The sequence below is a fragment of the Microtus oregoni genome, unplaced genomic scaffold (genome assembly GCF_018167655.1).
Source record: "Microtus oregoni isolate MIOR12 unplaced genomic scaffold, Mior012 000023F_ref0000262, whole genome shotgun sequence".
Classification (NCBI taxonomy): Eukaryota; Metazoa; Chordata; class Mammalia; order Rodentia; family Cricetidae; genus Microtus; species Microtus oregoni.
In genome coordinates this window covers 31,542,485-31,558,469 of record NW_024543082.1, presented here as the reverse complement: position 1 = coordinate 31,558,469, position 15,985 = coordinate 31,542,485, and the positions used below count along the sequence as shown (strand labels likewise).

Below are 15,985 nucleotides of genomic sequence, written 5' to 3'. Positions count from 1 at the left end.
TTCCAAGTGGATTAAAAATAAGTGGAAAGGGCTGGAGAGATGGCTCAGTGTAAGAGTACCGGCAACTCTTCCAGAGGACCTGGGTTTAATACCTGGCACCCAAATGGCAGCTCACAACTGTCTGTAACTCTGATTCCCGGGAGGGCCGTCATACTAGGCAAGCGTGTGGTGCACATATCTCTGCATCAGGCAAAATACCCATATACCTAAAATCTTTTTAAAAAAAGATTTATCATGTATACAATATTCTGCCTTCATGTATGCTTGCAGGCCAGAAGAGGGCTCCAAGTCTCATCATAGATGGTTGGTTTTTTTTTTTAATATTTATTTATTTATTATGTATACAATATTCTCTCTCTGTGTGTATGCCTAAAGGCCAGAAGAGGGCGCCAGACCTCTTTACAGATGGTTGTGAGCCACCATGTGGTTGCTGGGAATTGAACTCAGAACCTCTGGAAGAGCAGCCAGTGCTCTTAACCTCTAAGCCATCTCTCCAACCCCATACAATACATCTTAAAAAGTGGAAAAATTAAGTGACTACTGAGCCTGGGAAATGCAGCTGCCAAAGTGGTTACCTAAACATCAGTATGGCCCTTCAGGTCCTCCCCCAGCTCTGCCCTCAGGCCTGAGGAAATGTGTGGACTCTGGGCTTGCTCACCTCCCACTTAGCCTTGACAGGTTCCCCCGGCTCAGCTGTCAGCAGTGATGAAATACAAAACCACTGTCTTCAACATTATGAGGGAAAAGTTTGCCGATGTGGGATTCGCCTGGATGCTGTGAATGTGTTTATACTGTTGGTTTATAAAGAAGCTGCTTTGGCCTATGGCAGGGCAGAATAGAGCTAGGTGGGAAAACTAAACTGAATGCTGGGAGAAAGAAGATGGAGTCAGAGAGATGCCATGTAGCTGCCAGAACCTTACTGGTAAACCATGAGCCTCATGGTAAAATATAAAATAATAGAAATGGGTTATTTAAAATGTAAGAACTAGCTAGATTCAACGCAATGCCTATCAAAATCCCAGCAAAATTCTTCAAAAAAAAAAAAAGGTACTCAACTTCATATGGAAAAGCAAAAATCCCAGGATAGCCAAAACAATCCTGTATAATAAAAAAAAAAAAATTCTGGAAGCATCACAATTCCTGACTTCAAACTCTACTACAGAGCTACAGTACTGAAAACAGCCTGGTACTGGAATAAGAACAGACAGGAGGACCAATGGAACTGAGTAGAAGACCCAACTATCAATCCACACATCTTCGAACACCTGATCTTTGATAAAGAAGCAAAAAATATCAAATGGAAAAAAAAGCATATTTAATAATTGGTGCTGGCATAACTGGATATCAATATGTAGAAGAATGAAAATAGACCCATATCTATCACCATGCACAAAACTCAAGTCCAAATGGATCAAAGACCTCAACATAAAGCCAGCCACACCCAACCTTATAGGAGAGAAAGTGGGAAGTATATTTGAACGCATTGGCACAAGAGGCCACTTCCTAAATACAACCCCAGCAGCACAGACACTGAGAGAAACAATTAATAACTGGGACCTCCTGAAACTGAAACGCTTCTGTAAAGCGAAGAACACAGTCAACAAGACAAAATGACAGCCAACAGAATGGGAAAAGATATTCACTAACCCTACATCAGACAGAGGTCTGATCTCCAAAATATACAAGGAACTCAAGAAATTGGCTGGCTGAGGCTCCTCACACCCACAGAGGCATCTTGCGTTGACCTTGGTGATCTGAGGTCTGGACCTCTCCTGCCGTGGATCTGCCCACAGGAGCCTGGCAGAGGCTGTGGACTACTGACTAATTCACGACCTTGCCCACTGGGTGGCTCTGAACTTGTAGTGAAGCCCATTATGCATGGCAGGAGACTTTGTTTTTGGTTTTTTGAGACAGGGTTTCCTAGTAGCTATGGAGCCAGTCTGGAGCTCACTCTGTAGACCAGGCTGCCCTTGAACTCACAGAGATCCGCCTGCTTCTGTCTCCCGAGTGCTGGGATTAAAGGTGTGCGCCAGTAGTGCCCAGTGGGCAGGAGACTTTTTAAAACTGTTCAGTTACCTTCATAGTTTCGCTTAGACTCCTCTTGTTTTGGTAGTTTACACATATAGCAAGAAATGTCATGGTTTATTTCAGTTGATTTTTCTTTATGACCAATGTTTCCTGTTGTCTTTTTACCCTATAATTTAGAAAAGCAGTAAAAAGTGCATGTTTATAATTCTAAATTACATTTTTTAAATAAAAATTTTAAAATGATTTATTTATTATGTGTAGTGTTCTTCCTGCATGTTTGCCTGCAGGCCAGAAGAGGGCACCAGATCTCATTATAGATGGTCGTGAACCATGCGAGGCATGTGGTTGCTGGGAATTCAACTCAGAACTTCTGGAAGAACAGCCAGTGCCCTTAACCTCTGAGCCATCTCTCCAATCTCTCCAGCCTCTTAAATTATATTTTTATATAATAAATATCTAAATTTTCTAAATAAATATCAGTGTTTTTTGTATATTTTAGCTACTCCCCTCCACCAGGGTTTCTTGAGGAACAATCCTGGCTATCCTGGAACTCAGGCCGGTCTTGAACTCATGGAGATCTGCCTGCCTCTGCCTCCCGAGTGCTGGGATTCTTGTTAAGACTTTCAGAACAATGCAAGACTGTGGAGCTCACATACCTTTGCTGTCCACAGTGGCACATCTGACTTTTGGGTTTCCTGGTGTCTCATATTTACAGACGGCAAACTTTTTCTGTCTGCTTGTACTGATTTTGTTGAAGAAACTATAAAATAGGTAGATTATATGTGAGAAACATTTAATGTTCAGAAGCTACGCTGATTTAGAATATGAAGTAGCCCTTAAGCGTCCAATAGAACCATCATACACACTGTAGGAGACACTGTCTAAGTGGGCAGCACATCGTAGGGTTCGCCTCTTGTCCCGTCTTTGTCTTATGCTAGGCTTCAGGTTCTGCACATCACAGAGTTAAGGGGAAGCCAGTAGGCTCTGGGATGAGGCGGCACTGCTGTTTTGTTTCTCTGGTGGTTGTGAGAGGCCAAGCTACTGCCACACCATGTCAGAGCTCCTGAGGCCTGGTGAACAAGAGCCATGGACACTGAAACGTTCATGTTGACAGCAGACACCACGGTCTTTTCTGGTAGGCATTACTCAGGATTACAGTCCAGAGTGAATGGAGGCCAAGACAGCAAACCTGGCTGCTTCTACTGCCCTAGAGGGGAGGGTTCCATGGTGCCTTCTCTGCGCAGAGCCTGAGGCTGGGAGGGGAGCAGAGCCCATGAGCACATTTGTCTTGTTACAGTAGACTGCAGGGCTGGAGCACCGGCCGGGAGAACCATGCTGAACAAAGGGAACTGGCACAGAACAGAGCTGTGTATGGAGTTCGAGAGTGAGAACCCAGTGCCTGCTCGGGCCTCAGGGACCTTGCCCTGCATGTGATTCTGACCAGTGATGGTTACACGGGGACATGTCATAAAGTGTTCAGAAGCTCCACACCGGCTTACCTATCTCCTTAGAGGGCTGCGTTTGGCAGTCCTTTTGCTCCTGAGCCCTGTGGGAACAGAGCGTTCTGGTTCTTTGGACAGTATCACAACTCTGTTTTTCTACAATCACCAAAAACATTCCAGCACCCAATCAAGCGGCTGTTAAAGATTTTCTATGTAAACTAGGAAACTATATGCGGATACTTAAAAATACTTTTTGAGCAAAAGAATCTGAAACCTACCTTTTGGGTAATCTTCCTTTTCATGTAAGTTTTTAAGTATTCGATTAGTGTAGATGTTTTTAATTTCCAGCTCGCGATCCTTCTCCTAAGAAGAGCCACAGTGTCAGTCTCCCATAAACACCTGATTTATAACCTTGACTTAAAAGAGAAAAGCACTGTGGCTATAGCAGCACTGGTACATGCTGTAATTTAAAAGTGAAGTAAAATCAAAATCTACCCACACCTAGTGACCACAGTATGGGATAGCGGAGATGAAGCTCTCATCCCACCTACTGTCGGGGCTGCGCACACAGTGGGGTAGGTAAGGCCGGTAACAGGAAGGCCACTGCTTAGCTCTAAACCCCAAAATTAATGTTTTTGAATAATGGCAAAACAAAAGCTTTCTAAGTCTTAACTTGTTGGGGGGTAAGAAAGGAACTAAGACCTTAAATGTACCTCTTGAATTATATATTGAGACAAGCCTGCTGTCTCCCAGGCCATCACCATTCCCCATGTCAGTGAAGGAAACATCACAGACCTCCGTATGTCTGAGTTGTAGAGCATAGGCTTTATACTCTTAAAAGTTTTTAACAAATTATGAGTGTTTTGCCTGCATGCATATATGAGCACCGTGTGTGAGCCTGGTACCTGCGGAAGCAACAAGAGGGGATTAGACTCTGTGGACCTGGAGTTGTAGATGGTGTGAGCTGCCATGTGGGTGCTGGACTGAACCTGGGTCCTCTGCAAGAGCAGCCAATGCTCCTAACCACTCAGGTGCTGCTCCAGTCCTTTAGTTTTTGCTCTATTTAATCATAAAATTTTATTTTGATATGTACATACATGCAAAAGAAATAATATCTTTTCTAAAATGTATGTTTTCAAAAACAATGTATTATGGTCCACTTCCTCCTTTCTGCTTTCTTATAACTTTTAGTTCAGAAATCAGAAATGCCAACAGTTATGCCCATGGAGCATAGGAGGCAGTGCTGGATCTCCTGGACCTAGTTAAGTGAACATGGTTGTAAGCCACTATGTGGGTGCTAGGAGCCATACCCAAGTCCTGTGCAAAAACAGCAATGCTCATAACTGAAGAGCCACCTCCCAGCCTTAGAGTGATTTCACCCACATGGCTTTAGGTGAAGATTTGGTATCTATGGGAACAAACACGTGATCTCACTCACACCGTTTTAGGTGAAGATTTGGTGTTTATGGGAACAAACATGTTGTTTTCTGGAAAGCTCATCTGTCTTTTCGTTTGATATTAACATAGTTTAGCAGAGAGGATTCAGGGTTGAGTGCAGTCAGAAGGAAGCAACATAAGGGACAGTCCTCCTTAGGGCTTAGAAGAGAGGTTCAAGGTCTGTATGATGGAGCTGGGCCACCCCAAGGCAGCAGGTTTGGAACACAACCCAGGGTACTTGTGTGACTGGTCAACAGAAAAAGAAAGATGGACCATAAATGACAGCACATGTCACGCATGCTGTGGGATATCCACAGTGAATATGACCCCTGCGCTCCTAGGAAATAAAATCAACTCAGGGTGAGAGGAGGCGGCAGCATCTTGCTAGGTGCTCCCTGGGGCTTGCCTGCACGCCCAGGTCATAACATCTCCCTTAGGAGCTGTGGAAAGCTGACATCCGTTGAGAGGGTTGCTTCCTTCATTGGTCTTTTGTGTTTGAAGTTCTCAGGCATGGTTTCTATGATGTGTTTTTATTATACTCAGTTACCCATGTGCTCCTAATTTATTTGTGGGAATAATACTATCTCAGCGCCACCATCAGACCTCAGCACCACCATCAGACCTCAGCGCCACCATCAGACCTCAGCGCCACCATCAGACCTTAGCTCCATCATCAGACCTCAGCTCCACCATCAGACCTCAGCGCCATCATCAGACCTCAGCGCCACCATCAGACCTCAGCGCCACCATCAGACCTCAGCTCCATCATCAGACCTCAGCGCTATCATCAGACCTCAGCTCCATCATCAGACCTCAGCACCATCATCACCACCATCATCAGACCTCAGCACCATCATCACCACCATCATCAGACCTCAGCACCATCATCACCACCATCATCAGACCTCAGCTCCACCATCAGACCTCAGCTCCATCATCAGACCTCAGCGCCACCATCAGACCTCAGCTCCATCATCAGACCTCAGCGCCATCATCAGACCTCAGCTCCATCAGCACCACCATCAGACCTCAGCGCCATCATCAGACCTCAGCGCCATCATCAGACCTCAGCGCCATCATCAGACCTCAGCTCCATCATCAGACCTCAGCGCCATCAACAGACCTCAGCTCCATCAGCCACCATCAGACCTCAGCGCCATCATCAGACCTCAGCTCCATCATCAGACCTCAGCGCCATCATCAGACCTCAGCTCCATCATCAGACCTCAGCTCCACCATCAGACCTCAGCTCCACCATCAGACCTCAGCACCATCATCAGACCTCAGCTCCATCAGCACCACCATCAGACCTCAGCGCCATCATCAGACCTCAACGCCACCATCAGACCTCAGCGCCATCATCAGACCTCAGCTCCATCATCAGACCTCAGTGCCATCATCAGACCTCAGCTCCATCATCAGACCTCAGTGCCATCATCAGACCTCAGCGCCATCATCAGACCTCAGCGCCACCATCAGACCTCAGTGCCACCATCATCAGACCTCAGCGCCACCATCAGACCTCAGCTCCATCATCAGACCTCAGTGCCATCATCAGACCTCAGCGCCATCATCAGACCTCAGCTCCATCATCAGACCTCAGCGCCATCATCAGACCTCAGCACCATCAGCACCATCATCAGACCTCAGCGCCATCATCAGACCTCAGCTCCATCATCAGACCTCAGCACCACCATCAGACCTCAGCACCATCATCAGACCTCAGCACCATCATCAGACCTCAGCGCCACCATCAGACCTCAGCGCCATCATCAGACCTCAGCGCCACCATCAGACCTCAGTGCCACCATCATCAGACCTCAGCGCCACCATCAGACCTCAGCGCCACCATCAGACCTCAGCGCCACCATCAGACCTCAGCTCCATCATCAGACCTCAGCTCCATCATCAGACCTCAGCGCCATCATCAGACCTCAGCTCCATCATCAGACCTCAGCTCCATCATCAGACCTCAGCGCCATCATCAGACCTCAGCACCATCAGCACCATCATCAGACCTCAGCGCCATCATCAGACCTCAGCTCCATCATCAGACCTCAGCACCACCATCAGACCTCAGCACCATCATCAGACCTCAGCACCATCATCAGACCTCAGCGCCACCATCAGACCTCAGCACCATCATCAGACCTCAGCGCCACCATCAGACCTCAGCACCATCAGACCTCAGCTCCATCATCAGACCTCAGCGCCACCATCAGACCTCAGCACCACCAGTGCCACCATCAGACCTCAGCTCCATCATCAGACCTCAGCACCATCATCAGACCTCAGCTCCATCATCAGACCTCAGCACCATCATCAGACCTCAGCACCACCAGTGCCACCATCAGACCTCAGCTCCATCATCAGACCTCAGCACCATCATCAGACCTCAGCACCATCATCAGACCTCAGCGCCATCATCAGACCTCAGCGCCATCATCAGACCTCAGCGCCGTCATCAGACCTCAGCACCGTCAGCACCACCATCAGACCTCAGCTCCATCATCAGACCTCAGCACCATCATCAGACCTCAGCACCATCATCAGACTCAGCGCCACCATCAGACCTCAGCGCCATCATCAGACCTCAGCACCATCAGCGCCATCATCAGACCTCAGCACCATCAGCACCACCATCAGACCTCAGCTCCATCATCAGACCTCAGCTCCATCATCAGACCTCAGCTCCATCATCAGACCTCAGCGCCACCATCAGACCTCAGCGCCACCATCAGACCTCAGCTCCATCATCAGACCTCAGCTCCATCATCAGACCTCAGCGCCACCATCAGACCTCAGCACCATCATCAGACCTCAGCACCGTCATCGGATTTATTCTCACATTTTTGCCGTTGTCTTTCAGTGTTTTCAGAGTTAGTTTGAAATTATTTAGCCGAGGTGCCCAGTCCTGTGTGGAATCACCTCATGTTCTCTAGCTGATGGTGGCACCTGCAGCTTGTTGTGTGCTTACTGCTTGTGTGTGGTAGACACAGGCAGGAGAGAGCGGGGTTCTGCTATCAGCTTCTCTGTGGAGCCCTTTACTTACTCCTCAGAGCTGTGTGTGGCCTGGATCAGGGTGGTTCTTTGGCATGAGCTTTACACCAGGGAGGGCATGCTTTATGGATTCTCTTTTGTCAACTGAGTGGCAATCACTAGCCATTGATTAGAACGATTAATTCACTGTGAACTTTTTGCCAACTGGAATGATTTATAAGGAGGAATGGCCCTTCACACCGTTGGGTTACTAGGAGTTCACACAGGAAAGGTAAAAACAGTGGCTTTTTCAAAAATGATGTTTTAAAATCACAAACAATAGTTCTATGCCCCGAGTGTGAGTTCTGTGGCCAGCCCTTGTGCTCTTTCTTCTGCACACTGTTATCTCTCTTTGGTATGTGTGAATGTGTGTGTTCTGAGACAGAATCTCACATTGTTAACTTTTTTTGGTGTGTGTAAATGTGTGTGTGTTTGTCATGGAATCTCACTAAAGAGCCCAGTTGGCATAGATCTAGCTATCTAGCCCAGGTGTGGCCTCAAACTCATAATCCTTCAGCCTCTGCCTTCCAAGTGCTGAGACTGTGTTAGTCACCACACCTGACAGTTTTCCTCTAAATATTAGTCAACGTATAGTTTGTACACTCCATATGTGTACAACTGACTGACACTTGGATGTACATGTACACACGACACAGTTGAAATACCTCTGTATGTACAAGTACACCTGACACAATGGAATGACACTGTACATGTACACACGACACAGTTGAATGACCTCTGTGTGTATATGTATCATACTTTATCCTTTAAGCTGTTGAACGCCCACCCTGATTTCACATCTTTGCGCTTGTCAGTGGTGCAGGTGTAAACACAGGTATTGGAGTGTGTTTTTTGTATGTGGACTTCATTTCCTGTAGGCGTGTATCCGTGCTGTTGCTGCTGACATAGCCCTTCTGCTTTTAGCCTTCTGAGGAGCCTTCACCACCCTCAGGCTCAGCTAACTACATTCCCACCAGCAGGTCTTTTCCCTCCGCATCCTTGGCAGCATTTTCCTGTGGTAAAAGCCTTCTGCTGGGGTGAAGCGGGATCCCATGGGAGTAAGGACATGTGTTGTCTTGATGAATAAAGATATGATCAGTTTTTATATTTTTTGTATCATTTGAATTTCTTCTTTGAAAAGTGTCTATTTAGGTTATTCTACTTATTATTTTAAATGTGTGTGCATAAGTTTATGTGTAGCACAGTGTGTGGAGCTGAGCAGATGAGAAGAGGGTAGAATCACAGCTGGGTGTCAGCTGCCATGTCTTGCTGGGGACCAGCACCAGGTCCTCTGCGTTGAGCAGTGAGCACTCCTAACTGCTGAGCCATCCTTATGTTGGGTGGCTCACAGCTGACCAGACTCCAACTTGAGAGGCTCTGATGTGCCCCTCTGACCTCCTTGGGCACTATACTTATGATTACAAACCCACACTCTCACACACAAATGTACACACAATTATAAATTAAAAACAGGTCTGGGAAGATGGCTCAGTGGTTAAGAACACTCGCTGCTCTTCCAGAGATTCCGAGTTTAGGTCCCAGCACCTACATCAGGGGCTTCACAACTGCCTGTAACTCCAGTTCCAACACCTCTTTCTAGGCTCTGTGGACACTCACATAAATATATCCACTCACAGGAACATGCATAAACACATAATTTAAAAGCAAACTAAATCTAAAAAAAATGTTTTAAAAGACTCACATTCTTAATATTTTTTACATTTTATTTATTGTTTGTGTTTGTATTTATGTCTATGTATGTATGTGTGTGTATGTATGTATATATGTATAGGCACATGCATGCCACTGTGTAGATGTTGAAGTCAGAGGACAACTTGGGAGACTCGGTTTTCTCCCTGACCACCTGGGTCCTAGGGTTCTAACTCAGGTTGTAAGGCTAAGCTAAGCAGCAAGCCCCTTTGCCATGCCAGTCCTATTTTTTGAGACAGAGTCTCACATAGCCCAGGCTGGCTCGATAGCCCAGGCTGACTTTCAGCTACTCATTCCTGTCTCCACCACATCTGGCACTGCAAGTGAAACTGCTGGCTTTGCATCTGTGAAGTTGGAGACTGCGAGCTCATGCACACCTTGTAATGCATCACCAGTGCGCTATATCTCAAGTAGGACCTTAAATAAACCTGAGGGCCATTAGACTTACTCTGAACATTACTGTGATTTGATTTCTAAGTTAAAAACATTAGAATGTTAACAGATGCACTGTTGTTTGCTGTTGCGGAGGAGCAGGGAAGACAGTCTTGTGAAGAGAGGGTGAGTTTTTCTAACCACAGTGCACAGCGGTTTGGCTGCCCACTCTCTCTCCTCCATCTGTTCACTATCGTCTGAAGAAACAACTTGAAGACATCTACATAGGTGTAGGTACTATGGTGTTTGGATAGACACATTGCGATGGTGTTTGGAAAGACGCATTGCGATGGTGTTTGGACAGACGGACACACTGTGTTGGAAGAAATACCTTAAGTTTCTGCTGCAGCTGCCGCACTTCTCCCTGCAGAGTCTTTGTTGCTGTTTGGGCTGTTAATGTCTTCCGGTTTTCTTTGGCCAACTGCCGACCAAAGGATCGATTGTTCAGCCTCAGCTGTTTTTCCAAGTTCTGAAAACAGTATATATTTCAACTACTCTGTAGCCAGCGTGGCGTCATGAAACTTGACTGCAATGAAACGAGCTACATTTATGACAGGTGCAAATTTCAACATGACTTTAGTCACTGACTCAGTGGACAAACATTAGAACAAAACAAAATGAAACATCGGCCAGCAAGTCCCAGATCTCAGGTCTAGAGAATAAATATACCTTTCTAGCCCAATACCCAGTGTTCTTTACAAACCATGGATAGTGATAAAAAAATATTCAAACACATCCTGAAGAACCAGTAAGTACAATCAGAGTCTTAACATGGGGCCCATATGCGCTGTTCTGCTGTCTTTGCAGATGGTGACCCTTGGCCCCTCTCCCTAGAGGGTCCAGCCTCAGTGCAGACCATGATGGACAGAGATCCCTAGAGAACAGACATGGAGGTTGTAATGGGTTTCATGCCACCCTCTACAGTGCTGGACTATAACTGATAAAACAGAAACCTGCTAGGCGTGGATCCCCCTCCTATACTAGCACCCCAGATGCTGACCTAGGTGTAGCAGAGATGGGCTACTCAGTGCTGTTGGTGTCCAACACCCATTCCACGGAAGACAATTTTCTCTGAAAGTAGAGAACTTTTCCAGCAGAATAATATTATTCTGTCTGTTCAGAAAATGTGAGTGAAACAACCTAATTCTTATCAAAGAAAGTGTTTGTCACCATCAAGTATCGAAGAATTAACAGTATGTCAACTCCATCTGTATTTATGTCCACAAAGGTCATGTAAACAGGCAGGACTCTGTGTGATTAGTGTCCCTTTCGGTGACATCCCCTGGCTATCCATCCATCTCCCCAGTTATTTTAATTCCATTCCTTCCCTTCTCCCCTCCCTCTCTCCATCCCTCCTTCACTTTCTCCTCTCCCCTCTTCCCTTCCCCTCCTCTCTGTTACCCTCTCTGCCATTTCCTTCCTTCTTCCCTGAGAAACATGATTTTGAAATAACTAAAACTGTTTATGTGGAAACAAGTCTATAATCTGTCAGACTGAGGAGAGACAAAAAGCAAAGACAGACAGACTGCTCTGCAAGGGGGGCAGCCTTTCAGCAGGAGCTGACCGCAGGCGTTCATTTCAAAAGGCGACTCCCACAGCACACAGAAGGCCTCTGCTTCACACTGGTACCGAGTGTGGCTGTCAGACCAGTTGTTTCCAGACACAGCCTGAGACCGGTGCTCCTCCTTCCAGCTCTGCCTCCCTCCCCCACTCGACACTAAACACAATCACTTCCGGTGAGCCGGCTCACAGCCTGTGGATTGAATTACGTGCACCCTCTCTATCAATACCGGACCTCCTGAGATACAAACCTGTATTTTTTTGTCATTTGCCTCCATTTTGGCTGTCAGAACAGTCAACCTCTGAGTCAGTTCTTCTCTTTCCGCAAGGCTCTTGTCTTCTGAAAGTTTCTGTAGGGCCTGCAAGGCATCTCTGGTCCTCAGCAGCTCACTGTCAGTCTCTCGGAGCTTCCTTGCCACTGCTCGCTCCTTCTCCTGGGATTTCCGAAGGAGCTGCCGCAGGCTCCTCACCTCATTCTGGTGTCTAACTGTGACCTGCGGCAGGCTGTCTTGTGAGCTCACGTATCTCCCGATGGCTTTTGCATGCCTGAGCTGAAGCTGCTTCAGGATTTGGTTCTCTGTAGCAGTGGCTTCCAGCTTCCGGTGTGTGTCGGCTAGCTCATTCTTCAGCTCTTTAATCTTATGAAGTCGGGCTGACAGGATGCGGTGTGTCATGGCGTCTCTTCTTTTGGTAACTGTTTGAATTTGAGAATTGAGAAATGAAGCATTCCAGGTGTGCCTTTTCTCTGTTGGGAGGTCCTTCTGGCCTGTGTGGGCAGACAATGCAGATGGTTAGCACAAGAACACCGAGGTCACACAAGTGTGGGCACCCCCCAGCACACATAAATGCCATGGACCTAGGTAGCCAAAGGAAGCTCACTCAATCTGCCTGCTGCTGGCTAGGCACTTTACACACGTGTGTCTCACTGACAACTCCTCAGTCCAGTTGCATCTATTTTGTATCTGGAGGTTTAAGTCATCCAAGGTTATATAGCCATGAAGTGACAGAGAATGGACTGAAAAACCACACCTTGTTTAAATATCTGCTATAAAAGTTATTAAAAAATCCTGCCAGGTGTGGAGGCACATTCTTGTATCCGGCTCTGAGGAAGAAGAGGCAGAAGGATCAGGAGTTCAAGGACAGCCTGCACTAAATGAGATCTCATTTCAAACAGAACACGACAGAACACAAATTTTATTCAAAACCATTGTGCTAGATAAATTTTTGTCAATGGCACAAACTAAAGTTTTTTTTTTTTTTTTGAGAGGAGGGAACCTCAATTAGGAAAATTGAGATCAGGCAAGCCTGGAGGGCATTTTTTTAGTTAGTGATTGGTGGTGAGGGCCCAGCCTGTAGACTATATAAAGGCAAATCCACAGGACCCATTCAAAGGGATGTCAGTGATGGAGGAAGGTCATTGGTTAGTTATAATAAAGAAACTGCTTGGCCCTCATAGGTTAAAACATGGGTGGGAGGAGTAAACAGACAGAATGCTGGGAGGAAGAGGAAGTGAGCTCAGAAATCGTGCAGCTCCTCTCAGAGCCAGACGTGATGAAGCAAGCCGCCAGGTCAGACATGCTGAATCTTTCCCAGTAAGACTGGTGCTACACAGTTTATTAGAGATGGGTTGATCGCGATATCAGAATAGCCAGTAAGGGCTAGAGCTAATGGGCTAAGCAGTGTTTAAAAGAATACAGTTTCCGTGTAATTATTTTGGGTATAAAGCTAGCCGGGTGGCGGCAAGCAGCCTGCTGCTCTTATTTCAACATGCCAGGAGTTTATTAGGAAAACACTCACAGGGTACAGAAGGTCTTCCGTTCTGCCATGGGGGGTGAATGGAACCTGCAGCATCTGATCTCCAACTGCCATGTGAGAGAAAGCCTGCCCCTCTTTCTGTTAAAGGAGTTACATCAGCAGACAAGAAACTCTACTTTGTTGGGCAGTGGTGGTGCACACCTTTAACCCCAGCACTCTCAGAAGGCAGAGGCAGGCAGGTCTCTGTGAGTTCGAGGCCAGCCTGGGCTACAAAGTGAGTTCCAGGACAGCCTGGGCTAACAATAAGATACTGTCTCTAAAAACAGAACAAAAGGCCACAAGGAAAAGACATCACTAAAACCCTTTGGGTGATGTTGGTTTTAAAGACTGTCAAAACCCTCACCAGACTTGAGACACTGTCTTCATGGGTGTCAGGATAAGACACTGGCATTTCATTGGCAGTTCAGACTTTGATCCTTTAGCTAAGACCAAAGGCTAAAAGCTAGCACCGAGTATCCATGCTGAGGCTGCCTGTTAACTAAAGTCAAAACCCTCCTTACTAGCAGGCTGGGAGGGTCAGCTCTACAGGGGACAAGGCTACAACTTCTTGTTATTGTATAATTATCCATAATTTATCTATTTCCCAATTCTTTCTATAAAAGTTCACCCATTGTGGTGGTTTGAAATAAAATGGTCCCAAAGGGAGTGGCACTATTAGGAGATGTGGCCTTGTTAGAGGAAGTGTGACACTGTGGGGGTGGGCTTTAATGTCTCTTTTGCTCAATCTTCCTTCAGTGTGATAATCAGTGTCAGCTGACTTCCTGTTGCCTGCAGGCCAAGATGTAGTACTCTCAGCTCCAGCACCATGTCTGCCTGCACACTACCTAGCTCCCTGTCATAATGATAAGGAATGGAACCTCTGAAACTGTAAGCAAGTCACCTCAATTAAATGTTTTCCTTATAAGAGTTGTCATGGTTATGGTGTCTTTTCACAGCAATAGAAACCCTAACTAATACAGAGGTTGGTACCAGGGACTGGGGTATTGCTGTGGTAGACCTGACCTTGTGTTTGCTTTTAGGAATTTGGACTTTGATACTTCGGGTTAGGAAAGCAATGGATGCTTTAAGCACTGGTTAATGGGCCACACAGTGGGAGCGTGGAAGACAGAGGTGCTAAAGGTTATCTGAACTGCTGGGGACTTACTCAAGAGGGTTCAGAGGAGAAGAATTTAGTATGTTGTCTAGAGATATTTTGGTGAAAACTGTGGCTGCTTTTTGCCCTTGTCCAAAGAGTCTGCCTGAGGCTAAAGTGAAGAGTTTTGGATGAATTCCATTGGCAGAAGAAATCTCAAAACAACTTAGTATAGACTCTGTCTTATGGATTATATTAGTGTTAACTCTAGTGAAGATTCACAATGAAAAGGAGCAAGCTGAATAGGGTGAATTACAAGAAGTAAATTTTGAGAAGAAAAAAGAGCAGAACAGAATGTGGAATGAAGCTAAATTCTTTGTTCAAGGAGATAAACAGATTAAGAAATGGGAAAAAAGGGAGTGGTGACCTCAGGTCAAGATCCCACCCAACTGACTTTCCAATTTGTGGAAAGCAATTAAAGAAAAGTTCAGATCTGGGTGTGGTGTTCACATCTTTAATTCCAGCACCGGGAAGGTAGAGGCTGGCAGAATTCTGAGTTTGTGGACAGTCTGGCCTACAGAGAAAATTCCAGAAAAGCCAAACTTAGGCAATGAAGGACAGAAAACTGGTGAAGATGGAATTGAATGAGGGAGCCATGTTCCAGCCCCAGCAAGCAGCAAAACGTGGCAGCTCTGGCCACGTGGTTCTGGAGTTAAGGACAGAAGAAAGGGGCTATGGAATTTGCCTCCATGACTAAGGAAAGCTGCTGAGGTCAGGCATGTGTCAGGGGCATCTCTGAATTAGGGGCCTAGAGAGCCATTGCCTGAAACTGTGAAGCTGAAGCCTGGGTTGCCTTGGAGACCCCAAGATGTTGGTGATGCAGAGCTGTGGGATCCCTGCTGAGGAGAGCTGCTAACAGGGAGTGGAACCGGCCCAAGAGAGAGAAGTGTGTTGCTGTCAACAAAGCTGAAAGGAACTGGAGATGTGGAGAATGTTTTGACAGCTATATATGGAATATTTAGGAACATACACCTGTAACTGATTGTGGGCCACTACAAGACACTAGCATTAAACAAAAACGTTACCGTGACCAGGGCTGCAGCCTGGCAGGGATGCCTGACGTTTTACCTTTAGGCTGGGGGATTTTAGAAGGGCTATACTTTCTTTTCTCCTTTTCTTTCCCCAGAGGCTGCTCTAACTCGTGTCTGTTGGTGGCTGCTTCAGAGCACTCAGAAAGAAAGTCTTCTGAATAGTCATAGTGGGAGGTCAGGCTTCTGTAGGAGCACTGAGATCTGCTGTAATCCACGCTCCCATTGGAAGCCCTGCTGTTCCGTGACAGGTCGCCAGCGCCTGGGCTACTCTTGCCTTCTGCAGACTTCCTGTTGCTTCCTAGTGCCAGGCTGGGGAAATGCTCATTTGTGTGTGCTTTTGTTGTATCAGCCAAAGACAT

At 46.4% G+C, this 15,985-nt stretch overlaps 1 protein-coding gene across 1 annotated transcript in view; it reads right to left on the bottom strand.

Annotated features, from left to right (window-relative positions):
• Positions 1 to 15,985, bottom strand: part of Lca5l (lebercilin LCA5 like) — an 18,421-nt gene extending 2,436 nt beyond the window's left edge. The window contains exons 1-6 of the mRNA XM_041672908.1: positions 15,664 to 15,985; positions 11,900 to 12,414; positions 10,420 to 10,557; positions 3,749 to 3,833; positions 2,685 to 2,788; positions 2,077 to 2,194 (exon numbers count right to left, since the gene is read on the bottom strand). Of these exons, the coding sequence (XP_041528842.1) occupies positions 2,077 to 2,194; positions 2,685 to 2,788; positions 3,749 to 3,833; positions 10,420 to 10,557; positions 11,900 to 12,414; positions 15,664 to 15,985 (1,282 nt within the window). The remainder of the gene's footprint in view (positions 1 to 2,076; positions 2,195 to 2,684; positions 2,789 to 3,748; positions 3,834 to 10,419; positions 10,558 to 11,899; positions 12,415 to 15,663) is intronic.